General features: G+C 38.7%; 2 protein-coding genes across 9 annotated transcripts in view; both read right to left on the bottom strand.

Moving 5' to 3' along the window:
• The window catches only part of LOC118748021 (probable G-protein coupled receptor Mth-like 9), a gene marked incomplete in the record, with an annotated part of 14624 nt that extends 2804 nt beyond the window's left edge, over positions 1-11820 (bottom strand). The window contains 9 exon segments of the mRNA XM_036482296.1: positions 1-96; positions 173-364; positions 6882-6961; positions 7054-7257; positions 9625-9781; positions 9866-10099; positions 10161-10352; positions 10416-10560; positions 10836-11820. Coding sequence (XP_036338189.1) covers positions 1-96; positions 173-364; positions 6882-6961; positions 7054-7257; positions 9625-9781; positions 9866-10099; positions 10161-10352; positions 10416-10560; positions 10836-11381 — 1846 coding nt within the window.
• Positions 11821-16062: 4242 nt separating this feature from the next.
• LOC118748019 (G-protein coupled receptor Mth2-like) overlaps positions 16063-26260 on the bottom strand; it is a 67417-nt gene continuing 57219 nt past the window's right edge. For 5 of the 8 annotated variants that reach the window (XM_036482288.1, XM_036482287.1, XM_036482286.1 and 2 more), the window contains exons 3-8: positions 24520-25101; positions 24290-24452; positions 23781-24224; positions 23547-23718; positions 22354-22548; positions 21673-22154 (exon numbers count right to left, since the gene is read on the bottom strand). In XM_036482288.1, the coding sequence (XP_036338181.1) occupies positions 21956-22154; positions 22354-22548; positions 23547-23718; positions 23781-24224; positions 24290-24452; positions 24520-25080 (1734 nt within the window). In that variant the 5' untranslated portion in view covers positions 25081-25101 and the 3' untranslated portion in view covers positions 21673-21955. Of the gene's footprint in view, positions 16309-18809; positions 18956-18996; positions 19324-21672; positions 22155-22353; positions 22549-23546; positions 23719-23780; positions 24225-24289; positions 24453-24519; positions 25102-26260 lie in introns of those variants that run through there. The other 3 variants (XM_036482292.1, XM_036482291.1, XM_036482293.1) reach the window with 3 other exon arrangements.

The raw sequence follows: 26260 nt of genomic DNA, 5'->3' as shown, positions 1-26260 counted from the left end.
GCGACAGAATGATGCCATGGAAATGCATGTAGAAATTGAAGCTCATAAAGCTCAGCACATAGAAGGATAGAACCAAGTAGAGGATAACGCAGGCGCCTGCAACGAAAATATGTAAAGCGAGCGAGCGAGCGAGCGTGAGTGAAAAACAAAATAAACCCAATCACAAACTTACGTAGATTAATGCAGGCCAGCTTGGAAAACGTGGCTGGATCTGTGAGTGTGAGGTGAGCCAAAAGCGAATAGCCGATGATGACGCACAGCGCGTAGACTTTGATGGCAACGCCATAGAAGGTATTGCGTATATCGGTGCAAAAGAGATAGACAAAAAGGATGATGCTCATACAGATGACGGAGAGAATTAAGCCTGTAGAGGAAATAAAAAGCAATAAGTACTAAATTTAATAAAAATAAATATCGAGTTATTGCTTTCCCATGCGATACTGGTTAGAGATTTGGAGTGGTTTTCTTTTCAAACTACAAGCTCTCATTCTTAAACGTACGCTCTCTTTCTTGTAGTCCTCCCGGCTCGCATTCTTCCTCCCACTAATCCTAATGCTTTCCTCTTTCTCTCTGTCCTATCAATCTCCACAAATCCGTTTACATATGATCCGCATTGTCTTCAATTAGTCAATAGTTAGACTCCTCCTAAAAGGTAAATTTCTTACACGAAGAGCTGGCTGAAAGCTCACAGCCAGGGACCGAACATAACGGTTATTGTTGATGAAAACTGTCTTGAAAAAATTCACTATGAAGGAAATGTTCTCCAACTAAGTGATACATACTAATCGATTTCTTTTTTCACCGAGACTCAAATTTGAAAATAAATTTTTATTTGCAATTTTTATGCAAAACTAAATAAAAATAACAATTATTTTTGATTCTTTTATTATACATCCAAGATAACAATTATTTTAGATTTTTATATTATATGTCTTAAATAACAGTTATTGAAGACTTTAAAAAATTTAGCTCAGTGAATGATTTTTATTTATGACTTATAAATAAATGTCTCCGGTAACTGGTATCTAAGACATAATTTAAAAATCAAAAATAACTGTTATTTGCAGATTATTAATATAAAAATAAAAAATAATTGTTATTTTGGGTTTATAAAATAAAAGTCAGAAATAACGGAGTAATTGAATAAAAGTCAAAAAATAATTGTTAAAGACCGATTTTTTTAATAAAAGTGGTAACTGTTAAGCTGCTTGCCCACAGCCGATACGCTGTACCGGCGAGGATCTTCATTTAACGGGAAGTTCTTTAGTGACATACAGTAAACTGAAGAGTCATTCTTCTGAGAATTTTTGTTCACTAACTCTTCTTGTAATTAGAAACATAAAGGTATTAGAGGTGAAGTAGGAGAGGTCTAATAAAATAACCGATTTTTTTATTCGTAACGCAGGGTTGGCAGACTAACGAAAAAGATCTAAAAATTAAGATTTCTCAGGTAAACCAAGAATGGCGCTTTCAGTCTAATAGTAACGATTTCAATTTTCGGAAGCGTATAATACGCACTCAATCATCATTTCAAACTTCCATAAACCTACTAAATTTTTTGCTCTCTTTCAAAGATTTTCAAAATCAATTTCACGCCAACCGATTACTCACAAATTGCGTAGGTCCATTCTTTAGTGCCTAAGACGAAAGCTAATTTTTTGGGTACACATGTCAGTGGCTGCCAATTCCAAGTGGAGTTGTCCCGCTGGTGTGGGGTGTAGCAGTAGTAGTTCGAGACTATGTAATTCCCGTGCGCAATGGTGCCATTCTGTGAAAACAAAAGCACAAACCGATAGCACAAATTAACAAACGTACTTAAGCCAACACGCGTGGTAAACGATATTTAAACAGTCCGCGCGCGTACATTCGCCTGGCCGCTGTATCACTGAACTTTATGTACCTCGAAGAGCGTCCAAGACACCAACTCGCCATTCCTTGGCACGAAGCGCATCCGCTGACAGGGCACGCCGATATACACAATGAAATGCTGCGCTGTCTTAACCAAACGCGACCTGCCGTTCGCCCCCAGCACCGCCACCTCGTTGTGATCCAGGCCGGTCAACTCGAACGCTACGCTGTATTGGCTGTCATTGAAGACGTCGTCGGCGGCATCGATGAGGCGCGCAATGGACAGGCATGACTTGCTAGCCGTGTCATAGTAGTAGCCCTCCTGGCAGCAGAAGCGTATGCAGGGCTTCAGTTTGCAAATGCAGGCGCGCAGATGACGCTCCACCTGCACACGCACCCCATCTTGGATGACAAAATCATAGGCAGCAATCAGTTCGCGCGGAATGGCGTTGATGCCGAGACTGCGTATAAATGCGGTGTTGCTGTTGTTGTTGTTGTTGTTGTCGTTATGCTCCTGACGATTGCCGTCCGCGATGGTAGTGTTGGTGTTTACACTATTTGTCATGTTGTTGTTGCTTTGGCCATTGGTTACTGCGGCAGTGTCGTAGATTGGCGGTTGCTCATACGCCCAGGGAGTGCCGGTCACATTGATGGTGTCGATGAAGGCGCACTGATGTCTCACCTCCGCCGCCGCCGGCGCGCCAGATGCAGCCATTGCGCCGCAACAACAAAAACAGCTGGCGATGATGACGACGATGAAGGCAGCCATTAACGGCCAACGATTTGTTGCCAAATCAAATCGAACAGATTTAATTGCTCTCACTAATGTTGGCGCGTACATTCCCTCACTGGCTCTGCCTTTGTTTCTTTTTTTGCCATTGTTTTGTGTTTCACCCGAAGACATTTTTAATTGAGTTCGTATTTATTTATTCAAAATGTTTATTTTTGCGATTTGCGTTTGTTTAATTGTATCAACACACGCGTGGAGCGATCACACACACAATGCGACGGAGTATATGTATGTATGTATGTACGTTCAAAGATGCATTAAACATTTATGTGGAAATGGATGAAGAAAATTGCGGCCGCACAATTCAACTCCGAAAACACGAATGATTCGAAATTCTCCAGAAAATGTTCGCCTCAGCCTGTGGGCGAGCGGCCTGTTTCACGTTCATAGAATTCGCAAATAAACGCCCGCACAGTCTGCTGGTCGACGACCGTGAACAGCCAAATTAATGCCAAATGTACTGTGTGTATATAGACAAAGCTGTGTGCGGCATAGATCAGATGGATAATCTCCAATCGAAGTGATTATGACGCTATTCAAGGCGGCTCACTTTCGACGCTTCAACGACGCGCTTTACTTAATCGCACGCAACGTTCGCTCGATATTCCTCTTAACGAAAGGATTACGCTGGCTTGCACGCTAAGTTGCTTATATGTAAGTACTAGGCTACGAACTGACGTGGGGTAGGTGGGAAGGAGTTGATATTTGCCGGCATTGCCTTCCTTCCGGGCGATTAGTGCTGCTGCAATGCCAATGTCCACTCGAATCGCATGCTCGCGCTCAACTGCCGCCCGAGAGTAGTCCAATGGCATGGCCGCCCGAGACATCGCTGGCCCACACACCTGGCGCGTTGCTAAAAGCCCCATGCAACCCAGCGGGAAATTCGTAGGTGAGCGGTTTTGTGGTGCGATTCGAGTTGCGACATGCGATAAGTAAATATCTCAAAGAGGTAATTTAAAATTTAATTTTGTATCATTGCAATATAGTCAAAACTAAAGAATGACAATCGAGAAAATTTTAGGAGATTATTAAAGCAGCGGATTGTAGGCCTTAGATCTGAGTTTTAAATTCTGTCTAACTTTTTGGTTTAACCTAAATTTGGCTTAGTTATTTGTTAGGCCAAGATGTTGGAACCTTATCTTGTCGAGGGGGATTGCGTTGAGATGATTCCACACCTCGTCATGACAACAGGAGCCCGTGAATGAGGATATACTTAGGTAGGTAGCCTTGCCTAGCTAATTCCTCAAGCATATAGTTTCATGAAATGTCAATAAGAACTGGGACATAATTAGCCTCATTCGAAAGTAATCTGAGGCACTCTAGAGAGACCATCCCCGACCATTTTCAACTGGACCATGAGTGGATCTAGAGCCCTGGTATCCGCCAGCGTACCCGGCAAAAAAGAACACCAACCGTTAGTAGAAGTGGTCTCAGAAGGGTGATATAGACATGTGAAGCAAATTTTTCCTGCAGGGCAATCGGGTATACAAACACCTCATTCCATCCGTTCCAATACCATATAAATATTTTAGCACATAGTATTGTTTATACGAACATAAATATGTATGTTCATACACACATCCATACATACATACATACCATATGCAAATGCGTTCATTGTGCTTGCGATCTACGCTGCTTTGTATGTAGCTGACATGCCATGCCGTTGATACCACACAGCAGGTAAATGGACTTCCACTCGCTTATGGTTCGAATAAGCAGATATAGTACAGATTTGTTCGCACATTGTCCGCGATGGGGGGCAACTTGTGAACTTTAGGATTTTTAGTAGTTCAAATTTAAATAAACTGGCATTGAATTAAATAAACTCTGACTAGTCGATTAGGATCTTCTCTGCTAACTCCCAATAACCGATACTTAAACAAAATAGACGAAACCTTTCAGTTTTCCGATAGGATATGCATACGGTGACCATATTTATGGAGCCGAATACGGGACAAAAAATAATTTTGAACATTTCTTCCACAAAAACTTATTGATCTTAAAGCCTTCTTCAATAATCCTAGATGTATTAGCCTTGAAATAGCATCCTTGTAGTAACATCACAAATTTGTAGGAAATTTTCCCCGAGATTTTTACCCCCAAAATTAAAAAGAAACCTTAAATTTAAGTACAATAAAGTGCGATTTTGAAGTCGCTAAGACTTACCGTTAATTTTTGACCATTTTTTTTTTTTTGTTGTTGACGATGTTGAGTATCTTTTTCATACAAAGTAGGTAAGTTTGGCTGACTTCCAAAACGTCAATTGCTTTGCATACGTACAAGGTATAACATAACGTCGAACTACAAAATATCGACAATGTATACTGTTCCAAAACATAAGTTATCGAAACGCATCGCCCGAGCATACTTTGCACTCCTATCAAATTATAACTTAAAAAAGTTTTATTGCATGGCAGTAGAGAAGTGCATTCATTAATTTAATGAAGGAAATTTTTGGACATGCAGCAGGACATAGCACGAATTTAGGCGCCTGGTGTTAGCAATCGCACCTAAACAGTATTATATGGTTTTGTTAGGAAAAGAGCTTTCTTTACTTTCATAAAGAATAATATAAACGTTAAATAAACTAAGGAGAAATAGCAAAAACTTTGTTTAAATGTCGAGTCCAAGTTTCTATTTTGGCCACTGTATGTATTCCTCGAATCGAAACACAGGCAATCAGATCACTTAAAACTCGTTCATAGGCATGCCATTTTAATGAGCTGTTAAGGCATCGAAACACCGAATATGGGACAAATACAGGACATTAAAAGAAATACAGAACATTTGGCGTCCCGTATAAAATAAATAAATTGCCAGGACAACGGGTCCAAAAAGAGGACTGTCCCGTATAATACAGGACGGATGGTGACCGTAGATATGCAGCAGAAAAGCAATACCAACATGTACATATATATTTGTATGTATGTATGTGTGTACAAATACATACATATGTATGTAGGTATATGCTTACCTGTGCTACCTGCTGTACACTGTATGGCTGCACCACTATAACAGCTCAATACAAATTTTATTGCCACCTCTGACCGACCATTCGTTCTCCCTTCATTCGCCTGCCCTGTAACACAAATACTCTTAATTGGCCTTATAACAGTTGTCCTTTTGTCTCTCAAACACTTCAAGTAATTGTCCGCGTGCTACTTTCTTTTTTTTTCATTTCAGCTAACCGTTAGTTTGTCGTTTATCCGTGTATGGTTGGTCTGTTTGCCTAGCTGTCTGGCACTTTGCTAGTCTGAGAGCTTTTCTCATAACACACCTGGGACGTTCGTACATATGTATGTATGTATTCACCATCTGTTCGGCGAATAGGTTTAACGAAGGGTTAATCTTGCAAATTTAATTGCTTTGGGTCTTAGAACTAAACAACTTTGGCTATATGGAATTTAGAGGTTACGTTTTTGAATTGTAGATCGCAGAGGAGGTAATCAACTCTGTCAAATTTTTTTCTACACTTTATTTTAGTTTCGGTTGGACACGTTTCGTCACTTGAACTCTAAAAGCTCTGGTTTAAGCCCATTTTTTGCCTAGAGCTTTTTTCATGAGTGTAAGCTTATAAGCTTCTTATAATAATTTTCATTCTTACACAGAATAAAGTCCAGAAATTTAGGAAAATTTGAAATAATTAGCCATACGTCGAGGGATTTATTTTACAATGCAAAGTGTAAGCATGACTACTCTTTTTAAAGTGAAGCCTAGGGCACAGTGGGTGCTACTTTTAATAGAACTTTTATCTACGTTTTTTTATGCTATGAACCCAGTATGCATTAAACTCGGTCGCCTACAAACTACTCGTTTTTGTCTTGGTACTTTAAATACTTTTATTCTGAATATAAAATTTTTAGTTAATTTATTCACATATACAACTACGATATGATTTCGTATGTAGTATATACATACATACATATGTAAATATATAGGAAGACTTGGTTACATCTGTCCTTCATTTTTTAAATACAATTAAAAAAAAAATATATGTGAAGAAAAACCGTTTAAAGAATAACAATTTTTTGGTTAAACTTTGGATGTTATGCCCATTAATCTCTCTACTCAAATTGTACATAATTTATATAGAAATTTCACAATTTCTACCAAAGTCTCATTTCAAAGCAATATCTTCATCTTTAATCTCGTCCTTATAGCCCTCTGTAAGAAGATAAATAAGGGCAAAATTACTTCGATTGCACAACAACAAAAATTTGCAAATATATTTTCTTCATACCTTTTAGTTTGTCTGTCCGCACTTGTTCGGTGCGATAAATTTGCGTCAAATAGACACCGTTTTCAGCTCTCCCTTCCTTCCTGTAAGGCAAGTAAAATGTCCTGAATAGTAGGGGAGTATTCTGAAGCCATTTTCGTTTACATATTTTACATATTTTCAATTTTCTACTTACACATTTACATGCCACCAAGCGCGTACCAATGGGTTTTTATAAAGTAAGAATATCAGTCCACACAAGGCGAGACCGAAGAGGCAAACTCCAGTTAGGAAGTCTAAAATAAAATATCTGTTGCGCCAACGGAATATCAAATAGACAATTAGTTCGCGCATCCATACGCACATAGCGCCCAGTAGATAGGCGAAGAAGGCATAGAAACTGTAAGGCGGAAAGGGAATGGAATGAATAGAAAATGTTTAAAAGGTAAGGATTGGCTTTCGACAGCACTAAAAAAATGAAATAATAAATTTTCGAAAAAAGTGGAGTAAATGTTAGCCCAATTCATTGGAGCTTTCAAAGCAAGGTGAAACTAAAGAAGGCATAAAATAAGCTACATACAAACATACAATCGAACCATCGAGCTACCGGTCAGATGGACTACGGATATGGTCCCCTCAGATGCGCCGAAAGACTGAACGACACTCTAAGCTCAAGAAATTTCTACTAAATAGTTTTTTTGGCTTTTACTTCTGGTTAGTCCAAAGTAGACCCTTGTCAACGCGTAGCATTATTCGTGGCACATATCTATAGGAATTCGAAGATTGGATTGAACGGAAGCTTAGAAATTGCGTCATAATCCCCAGCCAATATTCAATATTACTTTCCCGTTAGCACTTCTCAAGAAAGAGCCCTATCTCTGCTGGTCTAATACTTAACAAAGGAGAAGTAAAGGTAGCCTCACATGCAGACTATGTATAAGTGGCAGTGTCAAGTCTCTTTCCCCCAAAGACTAGCGAAATCCTAGAAGCAGCGCTATTCAGGTTACACTCTCTTCAATCAAACTGAACGAGTCAAGCTATTCGAGAACCGGGGAGAGAATCAAACTACATATTGCCAATGACAGATTTGAGGAAATACTTTCGGCTGTAGTCTTCTTCAGGGCGGGATTGGAGTAGATACAGGGTAATGGACGATAACTCGACTGGCGTTTATACTAGGGTTGCCAACATTTTCTAAGAAATTTATAGTACATTAAAAAAAAAAATCTTAAAAAATTTAGTACACTTCAAATAAATATAGTATTATATATAAAATAAAAAATTAAAACGCGTTTTAAGTGTACATATTTTTTCTTTCTTTCTTAGGCATTTTTGCAATCAATATTTAAATTAATATAAATCAAAAGTTCATTTTTATTAATGAGGTAGTCGCTTTGTTTCTCTTATCTCGCCATTTGACATTCATAATAGAAAAAAACCCTTTATGTGAATGCAGAAGTTACAGGTATAGAGGAGCAGAAACGAAATAATTTTAAGAAAAATTTGGAATGGGGAAATTCATTCTAAGTATTTTTAAAAATTTTGCAATTTTTGATCTGTGGTTCTATTAACAAACTCAGTATTATCTTTTATTTTAAAGAATATTTCTTTCAGTATTTTTACTTCAGGATTAAAGCTCATCCATTTTAATATTCATTCTTTCTTGTAAATTAATGAAATATAATAATATTTATAATTAAAGAAATATAGTATTTTTGCATACTATATTTTTTTCCAGTACAATATATAGTACGCAGTCCGAAAAAATAGTACGATACTATACATTATAGTACGGTTGGCAACCCTAGTTTATACAGACCCAGGTTTGCTCTAAGAAGCTGGATGTATTTCTTTCGCTCCTTCTAGGAGTACAAAAATCATACAATTATTCAGATAGCACCAGTATCACCAATGGCAATTTTTTAAGTACCCAGAGATTTGAATTGTATGCTAACCTGGACGGCCGAATTAAAAGATATTTTTTAACTGGGTTCCCACATTCACATTCATAGTTCGTACGAATGTCTGAAATGCGATGGAACAGCCTAAGAAGCTGAAAAATTCAAAGGACATATGTGGCCGCATTATTTTAAAGATTTTGAGATGGGAATTCTCGGAAAATAGTATCGTTGGGTAGGAAAATTACCTTGGCCCTTAAAACTAAATAAAAGGTTTCAATTTTGATTTTTTTTTTTAGTTTTAAACATATAAATAAGCCCATCAAAAATATGTGCTTAAAACTTCATTGCATAGACGCTGATTTTAGGCAAAAAAGGACAAAAATCAAAACCTATTTGGAAAGGTAAAAATAATTATTTTATCCACCGACTAAATTTTTCCTAAATTTTCCATCTCAAAGGCTTTAAATACCATTTTCCGTTGCCTTTTTTCCCAAAATAGCATATAGAGTCCAGCAGTCTTAAGTTATTTTTAAGATTACTTAGCTCTGGCACGTAAAAGACAAGAGAAACTAGGGTAGTCTTATGCAGATTTCTAAATGCTACATTACCAAATTAGTATGTAGATCCATCGACAAGCCTAAGTGGTTTGATACCAACGAATCGCGGCACCAGATAATATCATTCGCTATAAAGAAAGCGTATCGAAATTGCACTAATTGTGTCCTTGACTAATGAATGCTTAGCCTCCTTTTCTGCACACAAACAACATCTCAAACGAACGAAAAATAACGCGGATAGAAAACCGAAATTAGTGCGAACTTTAGAGTATTGAAAATATCTACGTGTACATCCACGAGAACACTCACTGTGCTTTTATCAGCTTTACGTCATAGCCAGCGATATTAATGACATCCTCCGGCAAATTCCAAATAGCCAAATAGGTTTTCAAAAAGAGCGTCATGCTTAGCGCCAAACAAACCACAATGGGTATATAAAAGTACAACAAAATGCCCCACAAACGAACTAGAAATTAAAAATAAAAAAGAGAATTATCAGAGTTTTGGTTTTTTTCAAAATATACTCTCACGACACAGAGATTTTACTAACCATCAAACCAACAAAACGCATCGCCGATACCCGGTTTCAGCTGCTGATAAACATTTGAGTCCTGTATGAACTTCAACAGAAACCTCAGCGCCACAGCTAAGGCGAAGGCAAGCATATAGATCAACTTGCGTTTCCAGCTGCTCAGACGTCGCGACTTGAAGTTGTACCAAAAATTCCAGCTGATGATGGTGAGCAAGAAGAACGAAAACATGAGGAAGACGTAAGCAATGAAGCCTGAAAAGAGAACGATGTTTAAACATTTGATCCTTAAAATATTGAAAACCTAAGCTCATACCAATATTGCGGCAGGCAGTTTCAGAAAGATCTAAACGCGAGCGTAGGGCCAGGTATAGCAGCGCTGAGAGCCCGATGATTGTAGAGGCCAGATAGAAGATAAGCGATTCACCATAGCCGCCATTGCGCACCGCTTTGATGGAGACGAGTGTCAGGAGAATGAAGGCGTAGATAAGTATAGCCAATGCGATACCTGTGAAGAAATGGAAAGCTTGTTTTTTAAATTGAAGTCAGAAATAAAATAAGCAAAGCATACAAATCACATAAATCCAGAGGCGAAAACCGCGCGCCGAACGTTCGCAGGTGAGCGGCACCAAGCTCCACACCTTTTTATGTTCCAATGGCGTGAAGCAGTACTGATCGGCGTCCCAAATTCGACCCTGACTGGATAGAGAACCATTCTGAAAAAGTGTTGCTTGATGTTATTGAAGCGAAAAAATCAGACCTCAATGTGAAATTGGGTCGCAATCAAAAAATTACTTGGGAAATGTTCGGTTATTTGTACAATGGCTTTCTGGTGGATGGCTATGAGGCCTCGATCAAACAATGAACTCCAAAGAATTAAAAATGAAACCAAATTGATATCACATCACGCCATCACCGCATCATGTGATATCACATCTTCCCAAACATGTACTTATTAGTTAATTTTTTTTTTTTAGTTGCAAAATCTTACCGCAAAGAGGTCCCACTTCCAGAAGATCTCATTCGCCTCGTTGATGTATTTTCGACTGCAGCCTAACTCGTAGCGCATCACGAACATATCGCGAATGCTGACTATATTGACGCTGCCATTTGCGGCGGTGATTTCGATGTGAGCGTGCTGCGGCCGCTGCTGCTGGCCGCTCAGCGCCGACGCTTGTGACACACAGCTCTGCGTCAGCTCGTCGAACACTTTCGCCGGCGGGCAGCAAAATGTGATGCAAGGCCGTTGGCGGCAAACGCAGCCGCGCATGTGTGGTGGTGCGTTCGAGAGAATGCCGTCTACCACCTGAAATGTGTAGAGCGCTGTCATATTTGCCGGTATCAGCAGCCCTTCGTATGAATAAGAGCCATCTTTGAGCCGGAGTCCTTCGGATATGTTGACAGTTTGTGCATACGCGCAGGGGTAGGTCGGTGTAGGGGTCGCTGCCTGTAATGACCGCACGCACACAAGCAGCGGCAGCAGCGTCAGCACGGCAAGAATTTGAGGTTTTAAGCGGCTAGAAATGGCGGCTGCCATGGCGATTGCGGAACTGCGGAAATTTCTAAGCTGCTAATTACACCAATTCACACACACACACACGCACGCGACGTTCACACTTCATAAGTCGTAGGGTTTTTGTAAACTTCTCATAGATTTTGTCTCAATGTTAATTAAGCGCAACGTGATTGACTTTCGAAAATATTTTTTCGCTAATCGCCAATATTTTATTTTAGCCGCCGAGGTGACGTCACGCTCTCAGGTATTTGTATAATTAAATTTTCTATTATTTTTTTGAATTCATTTGGACATTTTCGGCTACTTGTTGTGCTGTGCACTCGCGTTCTTTCACAATCGCACTGGCGTTCAACGCCGTACCAGTCGTCCGCCTCGCACTGCGCGCCGCCCCGTTCTTTCTATGCGCGTTTCCACCAACAATCGTCAATAGCTTCGCACACGTCCAAAGCGGTCCAGAAAACAAAACAAACTGCCAGCAGACGCTATAGCGACAAGCCACTAACGCTCGCAAGTGCTCATTCTAACAACCACGGACATACTTACATACATATGTACCACATATGTACAGCATATGCATATACGATCTCCTACAAACGTGTAGTTCTACGAGAGGCACCTTGGCCTTCAGCAGCAAGCAACAATTTGTTAACAAACAGTGGCGGTAATTTTTATTGTGGACGAAAATTTTGAAATTGAAGCAGTAAAGCTCACTTCCGGCATAGCCGAAGCACAAACCAGTAGGAATGTGCGAAGCTGAACTAGCATTTACAGTGGTGGCGAGAATATTAGTCATCCCATCAAAAAAAAGCAAAGAAGGATTTCCGCATCCGCTATTTCTAGCGGATTGGCGAAGAAACGTGATCGTAGGCATTTTAGCTGTCCCTCAATTGATTCCTCCTCACTCTCATCGCGGGGACGTCTGCAGGCAGAACTCATTAGAATTCGCCACCATTGGATCATGAGTGCAATAGCGCTGTTGTTGTTTCTGAAGATCCAACTTTGTGATGGCGAAGTCGGGCCAACCCGGCACGGAATTCTCCTGTAATCTTTTATTACATTACTTTGGCTCCTATTGCTTTCAAATGGCTTGGATATCGGCGATGATTCCCTCTTTTCCAGGTGGAACGTCCTCTTTAGTAGAAGACTGGCTGTTCTCTCGATAGCATAAATAACGGCTTGGTAGGCAACAAGACCGTCTGCGTCGTATTTTTCTTGTATACTTGTATTGACGTCTCAATCGCCGAAATATGCTGTGCTTCACCCAGTATTGCCGCATGCCCGAAGTTTATTGGTTTACACATTTGTGTAGGCTTTGCTAAGTCTAAGGGCGCTCCTAACAACTACGTCGTAAACGAAAGATCATGTTAGTTATTGCACTTTTCCAATCATTTTCATTATTTATCCTTTTTTATAGAGCTTTCCACCAGCTCTTTTGCAGGTGTAGTACCTTGGTAGATCCTACTTCATTCCTTTACCAAATCAGTATTTCGCTTCAAAGGCGATTTCGGCAGAGAAAAGGCGGTGAGTTTTATCTTTCGTGTTCTATTTTTGAGGAGTTAACCTCCCTGCCTTTTCTGGTTGGCCTACTTAGAAATGCCGGAAGGCGTAATACTTCCATTATATGGGGAGCGTCACTGTTGGCTCTTCTTCTCGCGAGCCTTATGTCTATAGCTGCGTTGGTTATTTTGATCACAAACATGGAGTAAATCCATACTATTCTAAATCATTGACGGCCATGGGATGAAGAACTAGCGACGTTTCGCGAGGGAGAGGCAATTGGTAAAGGTCTCAAACAAAACCGACAAACGGCTATAGTGCCAAATAAGAAGAAGACGTATGCCATGTTCTGTCGCCGCGGCTCCCACTTCCTACAGATCTACCCTTCCTAATTGATTTTTGGGCTTTGTCCATAGCGTGGATGCTAATACTTTCCCTGATATCAATTAGTCTTTCAAGTGTCTTCAGAATAAAAGATGAATAGATTTCGGTGCATAGCCATCCAGCCTTGCAGCTCCCAGCCTTTACGTAATCTTTTGAGACCTCTTTCCGCTGCACACGACGCCATTATAGGAAAAGCTAGCAAAGCCAAGGAGAAGCGCCAATCTATTATTATTATTAAAGTAAATCTGGGTACTCAGCTCCAACGAAAGCATTTAGGAGTAGGAGTTTTTCCACCAGATCCTTGACAAATAATATTCGATCAGACTAACGGACTTTTAACTATGCCAGCATCGACTCTCCCTATAACTAGCCGTTGAAAATTTCTGTTTGAAATCCCCTTTGAAGGATCTTAAACTTCGCTTTAACTCGCTGCCAACTGATAGATCGGTTATATGGCTTGAGAAATAATGGCTGCGTTTCTTTATACATTCCGGATAATCCCATTTCACAGCCGGAATAAACAGAATGTGTTTGAAATATACGTCAACATATCATCAGGAACGTTCTAAAGAATAAATAAACAAAAAAGTTTATTCCAAACGTTCAGAATGAATAAAGAAATGCAGCCAATATGTTTAAAGAGAATATCAAAGTTGATAGACCTGAATTTTGACCGGTTTTATTATACAAATACTCCTACGTGTAACGTGAAGTTCTTGGTAACTGGGACGAATATTCTTTTCCATTGGTTTACAAACTTTTCTGCATTCTGGTCACACTTCAAGCAAGTAACGCTACTTCAGAAATCAGTTTTTCAATCTTTAGCCAGTTAAAAAATATGGCTGCGTAGTATCAGGCTGAAGGACAATTTTTGGCTAAAAAGTATTATACCTCATTCAATTTCAGTACAAGAAGTGAACGTTTCCAATACCTCGAAATTCGCGCTGATTTTTGAGAATTGTTTGTGTATGTTCTAAAATATTCGTATTTTTATATCGAAGAAAATGCACAACTTCGAACTTGCATCTTATTATACTGAAATTAAATTGAATTGAATTGAAAATGCATGCCCAAAACTTTTCTAAAAAATTTGATTACAAAATTTTAAAATTTGATAGCAAATTTTTGAAATGTTTTAAACTTTTGGCGAATTTCACATTTATTGACAAATTTTACATGGCAAAATTAGTGATTTCAGCATGAGCCGTTATTACGATAATGTGAAAATGATTTATAAAATACTTTTTCTGTTCAAAATTTTCATATCACAAAAATTGAAACCCCGAAAATGACGCAGTCTGAAAAAATCATGTTACTTTTTTTCTTTGTGTAGCAAATAACTGACTGCGCTTTATTCTTACCAATAATGTTGAATTTAAAATTCGCAACTTTTGGTGTTTTTACTTACACTTTTATTTAAATGCAAAACAGATAACAAATTTATTCTTAATTTTAGACTCGCGTCTACAGTATACTCGCATGGATTGTATTCATAGAAAATGCATGCATACTCGTATCTAACTAAGTAATGGGAGTGGTGAGTAAAGCAAAATAAAAAATAAAAATAATAGAAATAAAAATGATAATATGTAAAACTACAAATTATAAATTAGACTTTTTTGTGTAAGCTTAGGCTAAGTTGATAGATAAGTGCATATATTGCATTATGAATATAATTTATCACTGAAAACTAAACCTATTTCAATAGAGACACTCGAATACAAATTATGAGTTACAACAGCTGTTTACTTACGTATTTTTGTGACTCAAATTTTACTTCTATGGTAATGTTGAACTTTTTTTTAAGTTACCTTACACCGCTTAGCTTAACTTAATGAGGACTTTACACGATCGACTGATTGACATCATTCTTTCAAATATTTTATAAATATTATTTTTTATAAATATTTGTAGTTTAGTGTAAAGTTTGAGTGAAACTATGAGTGTTTATCTTAGTGATACATAAATGTTTACTAAGTATTTTGTGATGCTGAAATGAGTTCACTATTCTGCTTTCTATCAGACTGGCATTGACTATAGAAAAATTATTAACCTTTCCTGCTCTTAGCTAAGTAAGCCACTACAAAGTCAGTGGGGAAATAAGAAAATTATATGTACAGAGATATGTTTTGTAGTACAGCTGTTTTGTACTGGCCGAGATACACTAACTTCTTTCAATGATGTTTTATAAAAATCGCTGCGATGATAGACATTTTTCATTTTTTGTGAGTGTCTGATGTCTTTTATGTGATGTACATTTATATAATAATACATATATCAGCATACATATAAATATTCTAAAATCCTAATTATTACTTACAACGTAAATATGACACTCACACAAATATATATATATTTTTTTTTTTCTTAAAATCTACATACATAAGTACATATCGATACTTGGGTGGAAGATAGACATATCTCGGCAGCCATTTCGAAAACGCACTTTCTCAGAAAATTTTTTCAAAAACGCCCTATTTCAGAATTTGGCTGAAGAACGCCCTATCTCAGCACATTTTCATTTGAGAAAGGGCGCTTTTGAACCGAATTTTTCAATCAAATTCTGAAGTAGGGCGTTCTTGAAAAGTTTTCTGCTTAGGGCGTGTTCGAACTGGCTGCTGAGATAGGTCGCTCTTCCACCCAAGTGTCGATATGTACACACATAAATACCAGTTACAACTTATTCACATTTTTTACATTTACATTTTGTGATTTTTTGTTTCTTGCAGGCGGCTGCCAAAGTGTCCTTTACACTCCACGCGCTGATTTTTGAACGGCTGATATTCTATTCTGTTGTATTTTCAATTAGTTTTTTTACTTGTTTCCATTATTTCAAGTCTCTTTGTAGAGACACTACTCATTTGAATTCAATTCCTTTCCATTTCCATTTCTATTTACTTTGCGTTCTGTTCAATTTCTCAAACTGGTTGTGCGCTCCGTTGGCAACATTAGTGGCCTCTCAGCGGGACCAGCGGCCGAGAGCGTTAAATTGCCAACGCTGCTGGACGTTGTCTTCGTTGAGTATTGACTCTGGCGCTGGTTGCTACTGTCACGCGTGGACGAATAGCTTTCGTAAATAAGAAAGAATAATAAAAGAAAACACACAATTAATATAATTAACAACAAACAATTTATTTAATTTAGTATACACTGATAAAACAAAATGGTACAAAATTAGAAGCACAAATTCACAAGTGACGCGTGAGAAGCAAATACATAGATGTGTACATTAGGATGCATCACCAAAAAATGTTGCGGTTTTTCTACCGGAATTATAGAATTTATTTTATTTTAAGATCTCTGTCAAAATATTTCGCAAAAGTGTTAAGATTTGAGTGAGTTAGACCGATTTGAAAATGTCTCCAAAAATTTCATTATTTTGATTACTTTGATAAGACTCTTCTATCCTCTAAATTTTTGCAGGTATTTTCAAGTCCATCTCACGTAAATATTTTTTAGTTTTTTTTTTTTTTTTTGTATGGATAGTGATGCACCCTAGTGTACATAAATACATTCAATATGCACAAATTATACGATTAATGTGTTTGTCAGTGGGGGTGTATGAGTGACGTAAAATCAAATAAATAATTTTTCTTTACTGATGGCCCACACCAGCTATGCTATTCCATTTAGTTAATGACAAAGAATGTAGTCTAGGCCATTAATATGGTGCCTATAAATATCTACATACAAATGTGCTTTAAATATGTTAGTAAGATACTAAATATGTGAAGAAGAAATATTTTATAAAAAAAGCTTTCGACTTTTTTCAATGCGCAAAGAATTTGGGATGAATTAATAGTGATAAGTAGTGCTCGGAGTCTCATGCACTAAAAAAAAAAAAACAAAAAAAAAAATATTGCGCATACAATAGCACTCGAAATTCAAAAATAAGCCCTATAAACGAGTGAAATATGCAATTAAAATTATTTTCCTATTGACAGTTTAATAGTGGTTCAGATGAATGGTTGGCGGTTTAAGGGGATTGTCACCCTGGTGGCACGCAATTAGCAAGGACGTCATACAGAGAGAGGCAGCTGCACTCTGAAACATTCTGCAGGATTGGTTTGCGTCATCCTTGGGAGGGCTGGACACTCGCACAGGAAGTTTTGAGCCAGGGTCATCGCAGCAACTGCGACAGAACCTATTGAAGAGGACAAGCCAATCATTTCGGCATGCACTCCAAGGGGCCATTACCCTGTGCAGTCTGCAGTAAGTTTGTGCGTATCTTTATTGCTCATTCCTAAGAGAGCTTTGGTTTTAAGTGGGTCGTAGGACACCCAGAACTGCCGGGTAATCCTGTACGATTCGGTACGCTTCCACCTCTGCTTGGCCTTGAAGTGATAAATTTCGGTAATTTTCAGTGCGGAGCCGCACCTTGCTAGTTCGTCCGCTGCCACGTTTTCGTAATTGTCTCTATGTCCCGGAACCCATATTTTTTTTTAGGAGATGTAGCAGTCTCTTTGACAAAAGGCGCGTAAAAAAATTTTTCGAAAAAAGATGCTTATGAAAAACTTCTGCGAAGTATGTTAAGAGTTTTTGACGCTAAAGTTTTTTATGCGTCTTTTTTCGCCGTCAACTTTTGAGCTCGCGCCTTTATTCGTGTCTAGTGACGATATTGAGAAAATAAATAATTTAATATTTTTCACGAAGCTCAACTGTGCAAGCTAAATAAAAAAGGCCAAGAGGATTTATAAGAGACGAGCAGGATTCTGTGGGCAGGACTTGTAACTTCAATACATAACGTGAATAGAGGAATGAAAAATGGCAAAATGTTTTTTTAATAAGTGGATAAAATTAGAAATAGTATTTAGTAAGGCATGCTTCTAGACACCACCCTCGATTCAGAACAAATTTCGTTGTGTAGAGTATTATAGCTGAAACACAATGCCGGCGAACGGCGAACTTCGCCGAATAGGGCGATCCTGTCACTCACCGTTCGCCCAGCTATTTCACCTACCTAAACAGAATTAGAGTTGCGTTGCATTTTTAATTTAGGTGTCCATATTTAAAAAAGCGAAACCTTATTTGGAATTGAGAAAACTATAATAAATATAAATATAAAGCAACGGGAAATTATTTTATATTATTTTATTTTGAGCCAAATTCAACCAAACGACGACTGTATTGTTCAACCAACAAAAATAATTCGTGTGATATGTTGTTTTTTTTTTTCTAAAACTTTGAAAGCAAAAAAAACATACGGCCACCTTTGGCATGTACTTACTGCCGCCATAGCCCAGCCGAGCGATAGAAATAAATCTATCGCCATGAAACGCCGCCGAGCGAACTTCGCATTTCACTTCACGCGAATTTCGCCGTTCGTCGGCATTGTGCTGCAGCTATTAGTCGTAACTATTATTTACCCATCAGTCTGTGATGAACTTTCGTATGTTTCGGGACTATATATATATGTAGATTAGTTAGTGCAAATTTTGATATCTTCGATGGGTTGAGGTTAGTGGCGCAACACCGAGCTACATACTTCATTCTGCATGCAAGCCTACCAGCTCGAAATCTCCGCCAGCACAAATAACTGAGCATCTAAATATGTAAGTATGTATTTACCTCTTCGCTAGAACCTCTGATCACCGCGCAGCGCCAGCGACGTCTTCACTTTCATTGCGTATTTATCTGGGTTTTGGCTATAGTTGGAATTGGTTGAGCTGGTGGAGTTCGTGTGGCTGGTACCCGGCGGCCGGCGCTTAAGTAGACTTTCGAGAAATCAATTATAAATAAAACGGTTGGTTTTTTGTTTTTTTTTTTGTTTTGTTAAAGTTCGCTTCTTTTCTCGACTGATGTTGGCAACGAGTAGCGATACAATTTCTTGATGGCGTTTTATACACAAAGTACTTGACTACTGATTAAGTTTACTGTTATTTATGATATATACACTGCAATTCAATTTTGTAAGTAGTTTTGCTTAGCTGTGGCGGGTGGTGAAAAATGAATGGCGGGTTGAAAGTGGCGGGCAACAGGTAGCAGGTATGTACGGCGAGTACGGCATTGCTAGTGCGGCGCTATGGTCACCACTGCGACCTGCTTGCTTTCGCTGCTCTTTGCATTAGTTACTACACTCATTCTAACCGCAAACATAAAAGAGAAAATTTAGAATACAATAAAGTTGGTGAGCGGAAATCGGCGAGGTTAAAGGCCCTACACACGCACTGATTTATCGGCCAGCCAGTTGACCGACCTCCTTAACGAAATTCCCTACAAACGCACCAACCAGTTGGCCGATTTCATTTGAGTAAGAAGAGTTTTTGAACTGTGAACAACACAACAGCATCGATAAACTTTTAAGCTACGCTAGGAATGCTTATCATTTTTATGTATTTATTACTGCTACCGCCCCCGTTTTTCACAAATTATACGCAGTTTCACCAGCGAAACGAACCGAAAAACACCGAGCAACAAGTTGACCAACCTGCCTCAAAATTTTTTTATTTTTCTCCAACCTGACGAACAACTTGCCTACACACGGCTTATTTACCACCAACTTCTAGCGGTTGGCCAACTGGTTGGCCGATAAATCAATGCGTGTGTAGGGCCTTTTAGGCAAGGCTAAGTGGATTATTAAAGACTAATTTCGAGCGTATTTGGTTGTGTATTTGGTAGTATCCATTTGCCTTTTTATACTCAATTCACTTCAGTTTTGTTATAAAGTAATGTTATATTATATGTATTAGGGTAGTAATTAAAACATCAATATCTTAATTTTGTTTGGGGCATCCCTTTATTTGGTTCTGTGTACAAAATAAAGAATTCGGCGAAAATTTCAAAATTTGTAACAACTTCTTAGGAGTCGCTCCCAGCACAGGAAAAATTTACATTTTTTCAAAAATTTGACAAAATTTTGACTTGAATTGTGATAAATTTTGCATATTTTTGAAACTTATTCATATGTATATAGTCATAAACTCGCAGAGTTATAGATGATCAAATTTTGTATTTTTTTCCGGCAGTGACCCAATTTTTTTTTTTTTTTTTTAATTTTGATTTGTACGTATATATAACAAAATGAAGGGGTGCCCCGTGATATTGACATTTTTTAAGGACCACCCTTATATGTACATATGTAGCATGTTTGTTAAATCTGGTAGTAACTGTTCTAAGAAATATCTAAGTATATATGTATTTACAATTTTACATTTATACAACGCGCATGCATATTTACATACATATATGTATATTTTTTGATCTTTCCAATTCAATGGACTGTGAATTTTATAAAAATTTTATTTGTTAGAATTCGAATTAGAACATTTTAATAAGCAAGCGCGTTTGTTTTCAATATTTAGAGTAGCGAAAACCTCTAATTTCCGGCGGTAATATTAAATATCAACCAATTTATAGCCTAAAGTACAAAACTATGGTTTATGCTCTTCCCCGATTGGAAAAAAATTTATAAATTTTCTAGGTATTTATGTATATCGGGATATAAGCGAACCCATTACTAAAGGCTCGCCTGACTAATAAACTCCCACCGGATGCTACTTACGTTTGTTCTAACATGAAGCCTAAACTAAGAAATGGGGAGGTGGGGAGGGGGGACCGGATACTCTTCAGCAGAAATAGAATACGAAGTAACCTTTATGTTGGATAGCAAACTCTCGTGTGCGAGTCAAAGTGGTAGGAGGAAGGAAAAACTGACCTTGAAGTGCTGTTGCATATGCGGGTATGCGCGCTACCGATCTGAGTCCTTACGGCATTCGCCCTGCTGACACTCGTCTGGGTACACGAGAAATTTAAAAGAAAAATGCAAAATATGCACTGTGCCCTAAGCCACAACAAAGCGTTCACCATTTCCGAGATGGTGTTTGCCGCGGGGCAACTTTAGTTTAGTACCTTCGCCTATGACTCCAAGCTTTGGTAACTCAAAACTGCAGCTGCTTGTAGTGTAGAGTTGGAGTAAAGCCCGCATCTTAGGCAAGTCAGCCATTACAACAAATCGTAAGGTGGCTGTGATAGAATGCAAATGAGTTGTTCCTGTTGTAATAGCTAACTAAACCAAGACCATAAGAGGAGGAGCGTTATGGAGCCATGCGCGATCTTTATATATTGAGTATCCAGAACGGAGTTTTGCAAAGGTTATGCGGATCTCAGGATGCAACTCGAGTGCTGCGTTTACAATAGGCGGTAGTTAGTGTCCGATGACGGCAATGTTTAGGCGAGAGTTGGTGAAGGTGTTGATTGAGTCTCGATGAATGCCGTGCCAGGGAGGAGCCTCAGCTGCTAGCTAGAGGTGTATTCAGATGATCTTATGATTCTTGGCTTGGGAGCAATTGGGCCTAGCTGTGAAAATGACGCGCAGACAGATGGTAAATTTATTCTACACTCGATGTGGGACTATAAGCTATTAGGGTATCATTTAAAAAAACATTTGTACAAGACCTAATTAAGTACTTCGATGAACAAAAGTAATGGCTAATCCAATTACACATTTGAATTCCAACGCTTTGAAAGCGAGCAGTTCGTTAGTAGTTATTTATATTTGTACACACACATTGAGCGTAAGCAACCTTCTAGACAGTTTTTGCTCACAAAGACAACATAAAACTCTCACACATTTTGATACAGATAGTATTTTTTAAGAAAGAAAGCCGCTTACTAACATTTCTTTCTGTTCAAGTTTGTGTCCATAATATGAATCTTCAAATTAATTGGAATGAAATTTTTCTGATTTGATGAAGGATCACTCTCTCTCTCTCTCTCTACACCGTATGCGAATGGTGTAAGACTGAATTATTCTCTGTGTGTATCGTATTACTTCTGGGAGCATTGAAAGCGCTTCGTATAACAACTAATTGTCGTATGTGCAGTGAGACATTTTGGAATCGTTGACGCATCGATATGCTACCGGCGCCAAATGTGGTCGATTCGGTTTGACGGTAACTGCGCACGCGCACAGTACTTTTTCATTCAACATTGTTTCATTTCGATTGATGTCGAATTTTATGATTTGTTTGATGACGATTTGTTATGAAGAATCACGAATTTACAAAGACAAAACATTAGACAAAAATAATAATGGAAAAGAATATTTTCGCGACATCACAACTGTTTACAACTACTACAACATATATATAAATTGGTTCAGCGGGTAACTTACCGGTTGGTTATCAAGTGCTTGACCTTCTTCTTCATGACAAACAACATGAATATGAGAAATCCTTGTATGGCATTGCAAATGTCCGAAATGTAGAAGATCTTGGCCCATCCTTTGTCGGCGCCTACAAAATACGACAAAATCTCCATAGACCAAGTCACGCCCATGACAATGAATAGGCGTAGAAAGAGTCCGAATCTGTGAAAAGTGAGAGAAAGTCAATAATCTAGAGTAAAACCACGAACTGGATGTAACAAAAGGAATCGTTTCATTATTATGAGCATAAGTGTGCCACCAGGCTTGTTTATTTGGGTCAGGTTATGTTTGGGAAATGAATTTGTAATCAGTATTTGGAAAGTTATATCCGTTGGCTATATTTTAAAATCGATTCGTATCTAAGCGCGCTTACATAAACTTTCTTTAATTTTAAGCTCGATGAAGCTTAGTAATTCCACCTTCTTACACCCTATGAACTTTTGTGATCAGTAAGATCTAAAGCGTTGGTCGGCACCGTCCTGACCTCGGGCGAAGCTCTTTCAAGCTTTGTAGGCATTTAGTGTAGAAAGCTTGAAAGAGCTTTGCCCGCGCATAAGCTCATACCCATTCTCGACCTAAAGCAACGCACCAATAAAGGTGTACATCAACCCACAAATCGCCAATATGGTTCGACTACGCTGTCATTAGTTCCAGAGCCTTAAAATGACGTCTTTTCGACCTTGTCATAGTCTATTTTCTTATTGAGTCTTGGAATCACTGGAATATGGGTACGATGAGCTATGACACTTTTTCTTATTCTCTGAACAGGGAATTCAGCGGCTTTTGAAATATCAAGTCGAGGGAATGTTAAAGGTGTATATGTGTATGTACCTTCACATCCATACGCGAGACGGTCGATGTGTTTAAAGGGAAGATAAATTTAATAGGTACAGTCCCTTTCTTTTAGAATGATTTATTTCTAATAGAACTATCCATGCCTGTCAAGGAGTCTAGTCAAAAACAACAATAAAAAATCGTGTCTAAGCCTCTTAAATACTTTTGACAGATCGAGGCGATTAGATTTATGAAAAGTCGTTTTGGCTCTTACTATCCATTCGGGAAGTTGTACTCCTACTCTTCTTGATTAGTAACTCAGACGATGACGACAGCGGTTCCAATTGTTTTGGATTATCTTAAAACGCATTTTTCACAAAACTCACTTATCCTTTTCGGTACGCAAATTCTTCGTACTATCCTCGCGCGCCATTATTCGTGCCATTTCACGCTGCACCTTGTGTATCTTCATGGCGGTCAAAACGAACATTATGCTGTTGGCCATAATTATCAGTACAATGGGACCAAAGAAGTATATCATCGCCGACCAAGTGCGCACTGAAAAAGAAAAATTCACGTTTTAAATAAAGACTAACCTAAATGAAAGTGAAAATACTTACTATCCAACCAGCAAAACTCCCCGCCACCAATGCCGGGTTTCAGATAGTCGGGTATATCAGCGACCTCCTGTGCATACCAAGTGAACACCAGAAAGGGCACAGGGATGCCCCAGGCGTATAGTGAGTAAATAAGGTAGCGTTTTTTCTCCTGGAATCGATTGATGCCCCGTGTGCCACGGAAGTTGTGCCACAAATCGAAGCTGATCACACTCAACCAAAAGAATGCCGCCATAAAGAAGTAGTAGGCCACATAACCGAGGGTCTTGCAAAATGCTATGCTAGAGTAGTAGTCCATGCGCAAGGAACTCATAGCCAGCAGCGAGTAACCGATTATTAGACCGATCAAGTAGCAGACCAACGACTTGCCGTGCTGATTGCGCAATTCCGGAATGCTCAGATAGACGACAATGGTGAGTATCATGAAAGGTATGGAGAAAAGCATAGCTGGTGGGGATAGAACGTAGAAATGATTTTAAAACATAGAAGTCATTCGAAAGCGAACAACTTACCATACGCATTAATAGTCTTAATTGTGCTGAAGTCCGTATCGTAATTGCAATTGGCCGGATTGATGATGTACATAGTGTCCGTGTAGTTCGCCACAGTCGGATGGAAACAGAATTCGTTCTTACTTAGATATACCATGTCGTCTTCGCGGAGTAGCGTACCATTCTGCAAAGAAATAATTCGTTTGACTTCCATATGCATATGTATGTAGGTACATCGGTATGTCACTCACCTCGAACAGTTTCCAATCGTCAAAGGATCCCAACTCTGGCTGCAGTGAGTACATGAATTCGCAAGGGCGAAAACTTTGCACCGCAAATTGTTTGAACATGTCGACCGATCTCAGCGTCTCATCTGGCAACGTCAAATTCAGCAGCGGCTGTGGCCACTCGTAGTCCGTGTTGTTAACGCAGGCGCTCTCGTTGGTGCTGTAGCTGGCGCCCCATGGACAGCAAATGTTTATGCACGGCTTCAGCTTGCAGATGCACGCACGTGCATGTGGCTCGACTTCCACACGTCGCACCAAGTCCGTATAGATGTAATCATACCAGCCGACCAGTTGTGGTGGGATCAATACGCCGTCGTGCAGATAGGATCCGTTTGCGAACCGCAGATCGCCGGTGACATTGACTGTATCGAAGAATGTGCAGGGCACATGGATGCCATCGCGCTGATGGAGCTCCTCATTGTATGCGCTGGCGAGCGGTGGAATGCAAAGGGATATAGTCGAGCAGATCAAGGCGACCAGTAGTGGATATCTATGAACTTGTGATTGGGTGTAGAGCTGCGACATGGCGACTTAAATGTGCGATGGCTGAAAAGAAGTGAAAGGGGAGAAATTGTAAATTATCGGGCGAATATTATTTTGTCAGTTTAATCAAATCAAAAAGGTTATCAGTCACGATTTCTTAAATATCCCTGATTAAAATCTGCTGGATATAATGTACAATGTACATTCTTCTCATCTATTATATTTAGTTTTAAGCGTACTTATGGTAAGGTCAGTTTGGCATCCAACTACCAGTCAAGGATAGTCCTAAAACATTTCGCCCTGTCAGTGGATGTAAGTGAAATACTACTGAGTGAGGTAAGCTGAAAATTTTGCTTTTACACCCACTGCAGCCTATTTACCAAATGAACGCCTTCTAAAGATGGATCTTTTATCCACGTTCACAAATAACGGAACGCTTTGGTGACTAAATTCAACTACCCTTGCATGTCACCTTACGGATCCAACAGAAACATTCATCTGGCAATACTCGTAAGTGCTGCCACTCAGAAAGAAGACTACGGTTAATATCATAGAAGCGATAATATGAAATACTTGGAAAATTGTTTTTATGCCCGAGTTATGTACGTTCATACTTATAAATGTGTATATAAAAAAGTTATGGTTTTAATTTATCTTCAAGTAGCATCGAATATTCAAATACACCCAACATAAGGGCCTGTAAGTTCTCCCCAAGCAGCCCTTCGTTCCAATAAAAAACAATTCAATTCAGAATGGATACTCTCCCTCTAAAAAAAAAAACAAAATAACAGTAAACTCTAAGCGCAAATGTCAAGCGATTATTGACGATCTATTAGCCCTACATACGTGTCCCTTAACTACCTGTCAATTTATCCGTATCAAATGACAGCACGGTATGCAACGGTAATTGATTAGAAAACGTGTGAAAATAAAATTGAAGAAATATGAAAAAATACGCAAATTAATTTTAGTTGTACTGCAGGTCGGTCGCCGATGGGCATTAAGTGGCTTTAGCACACAGCTAGTGTTAGTCCAATGCCATAACCGTTATTAAATTATGATAATATCAGGAGATAAGTATGTTGTAAGTATTGTGCAACTAAGTAATTCTATTGTTTATCATAATTTAATGTGCCTTCAGGCAATTCGAATGGCGTCACCAGTTCTCATTTATTAGTAAACAGGAAAGTGCTCACGAACTTAACCTATTCCTTTGGGGGGG

The sequence above is a fragment of the Rhagoletis pomonella genome, unplaced genomic scaffold, assembly GCF_013731165.1.
Source record: "Rhagoletis pomonella isolate Grant_MI unplaced genomic scaffold, Rhpom_1.0 Rhpom_scaffold_00012, whole genome shotgun sequence".
Classification (NCBI taxonomy): Eukaryota; Metazoa; Arthropoda; class Insecta; order Diptera; family Tephritidae; genus Rhagoletis; species Rhagoletis pomonella.
Note: the sequence above shows the minus strand (reverse complement) of the source record. Positions and strands in the feature narration are given on the sequence as shown.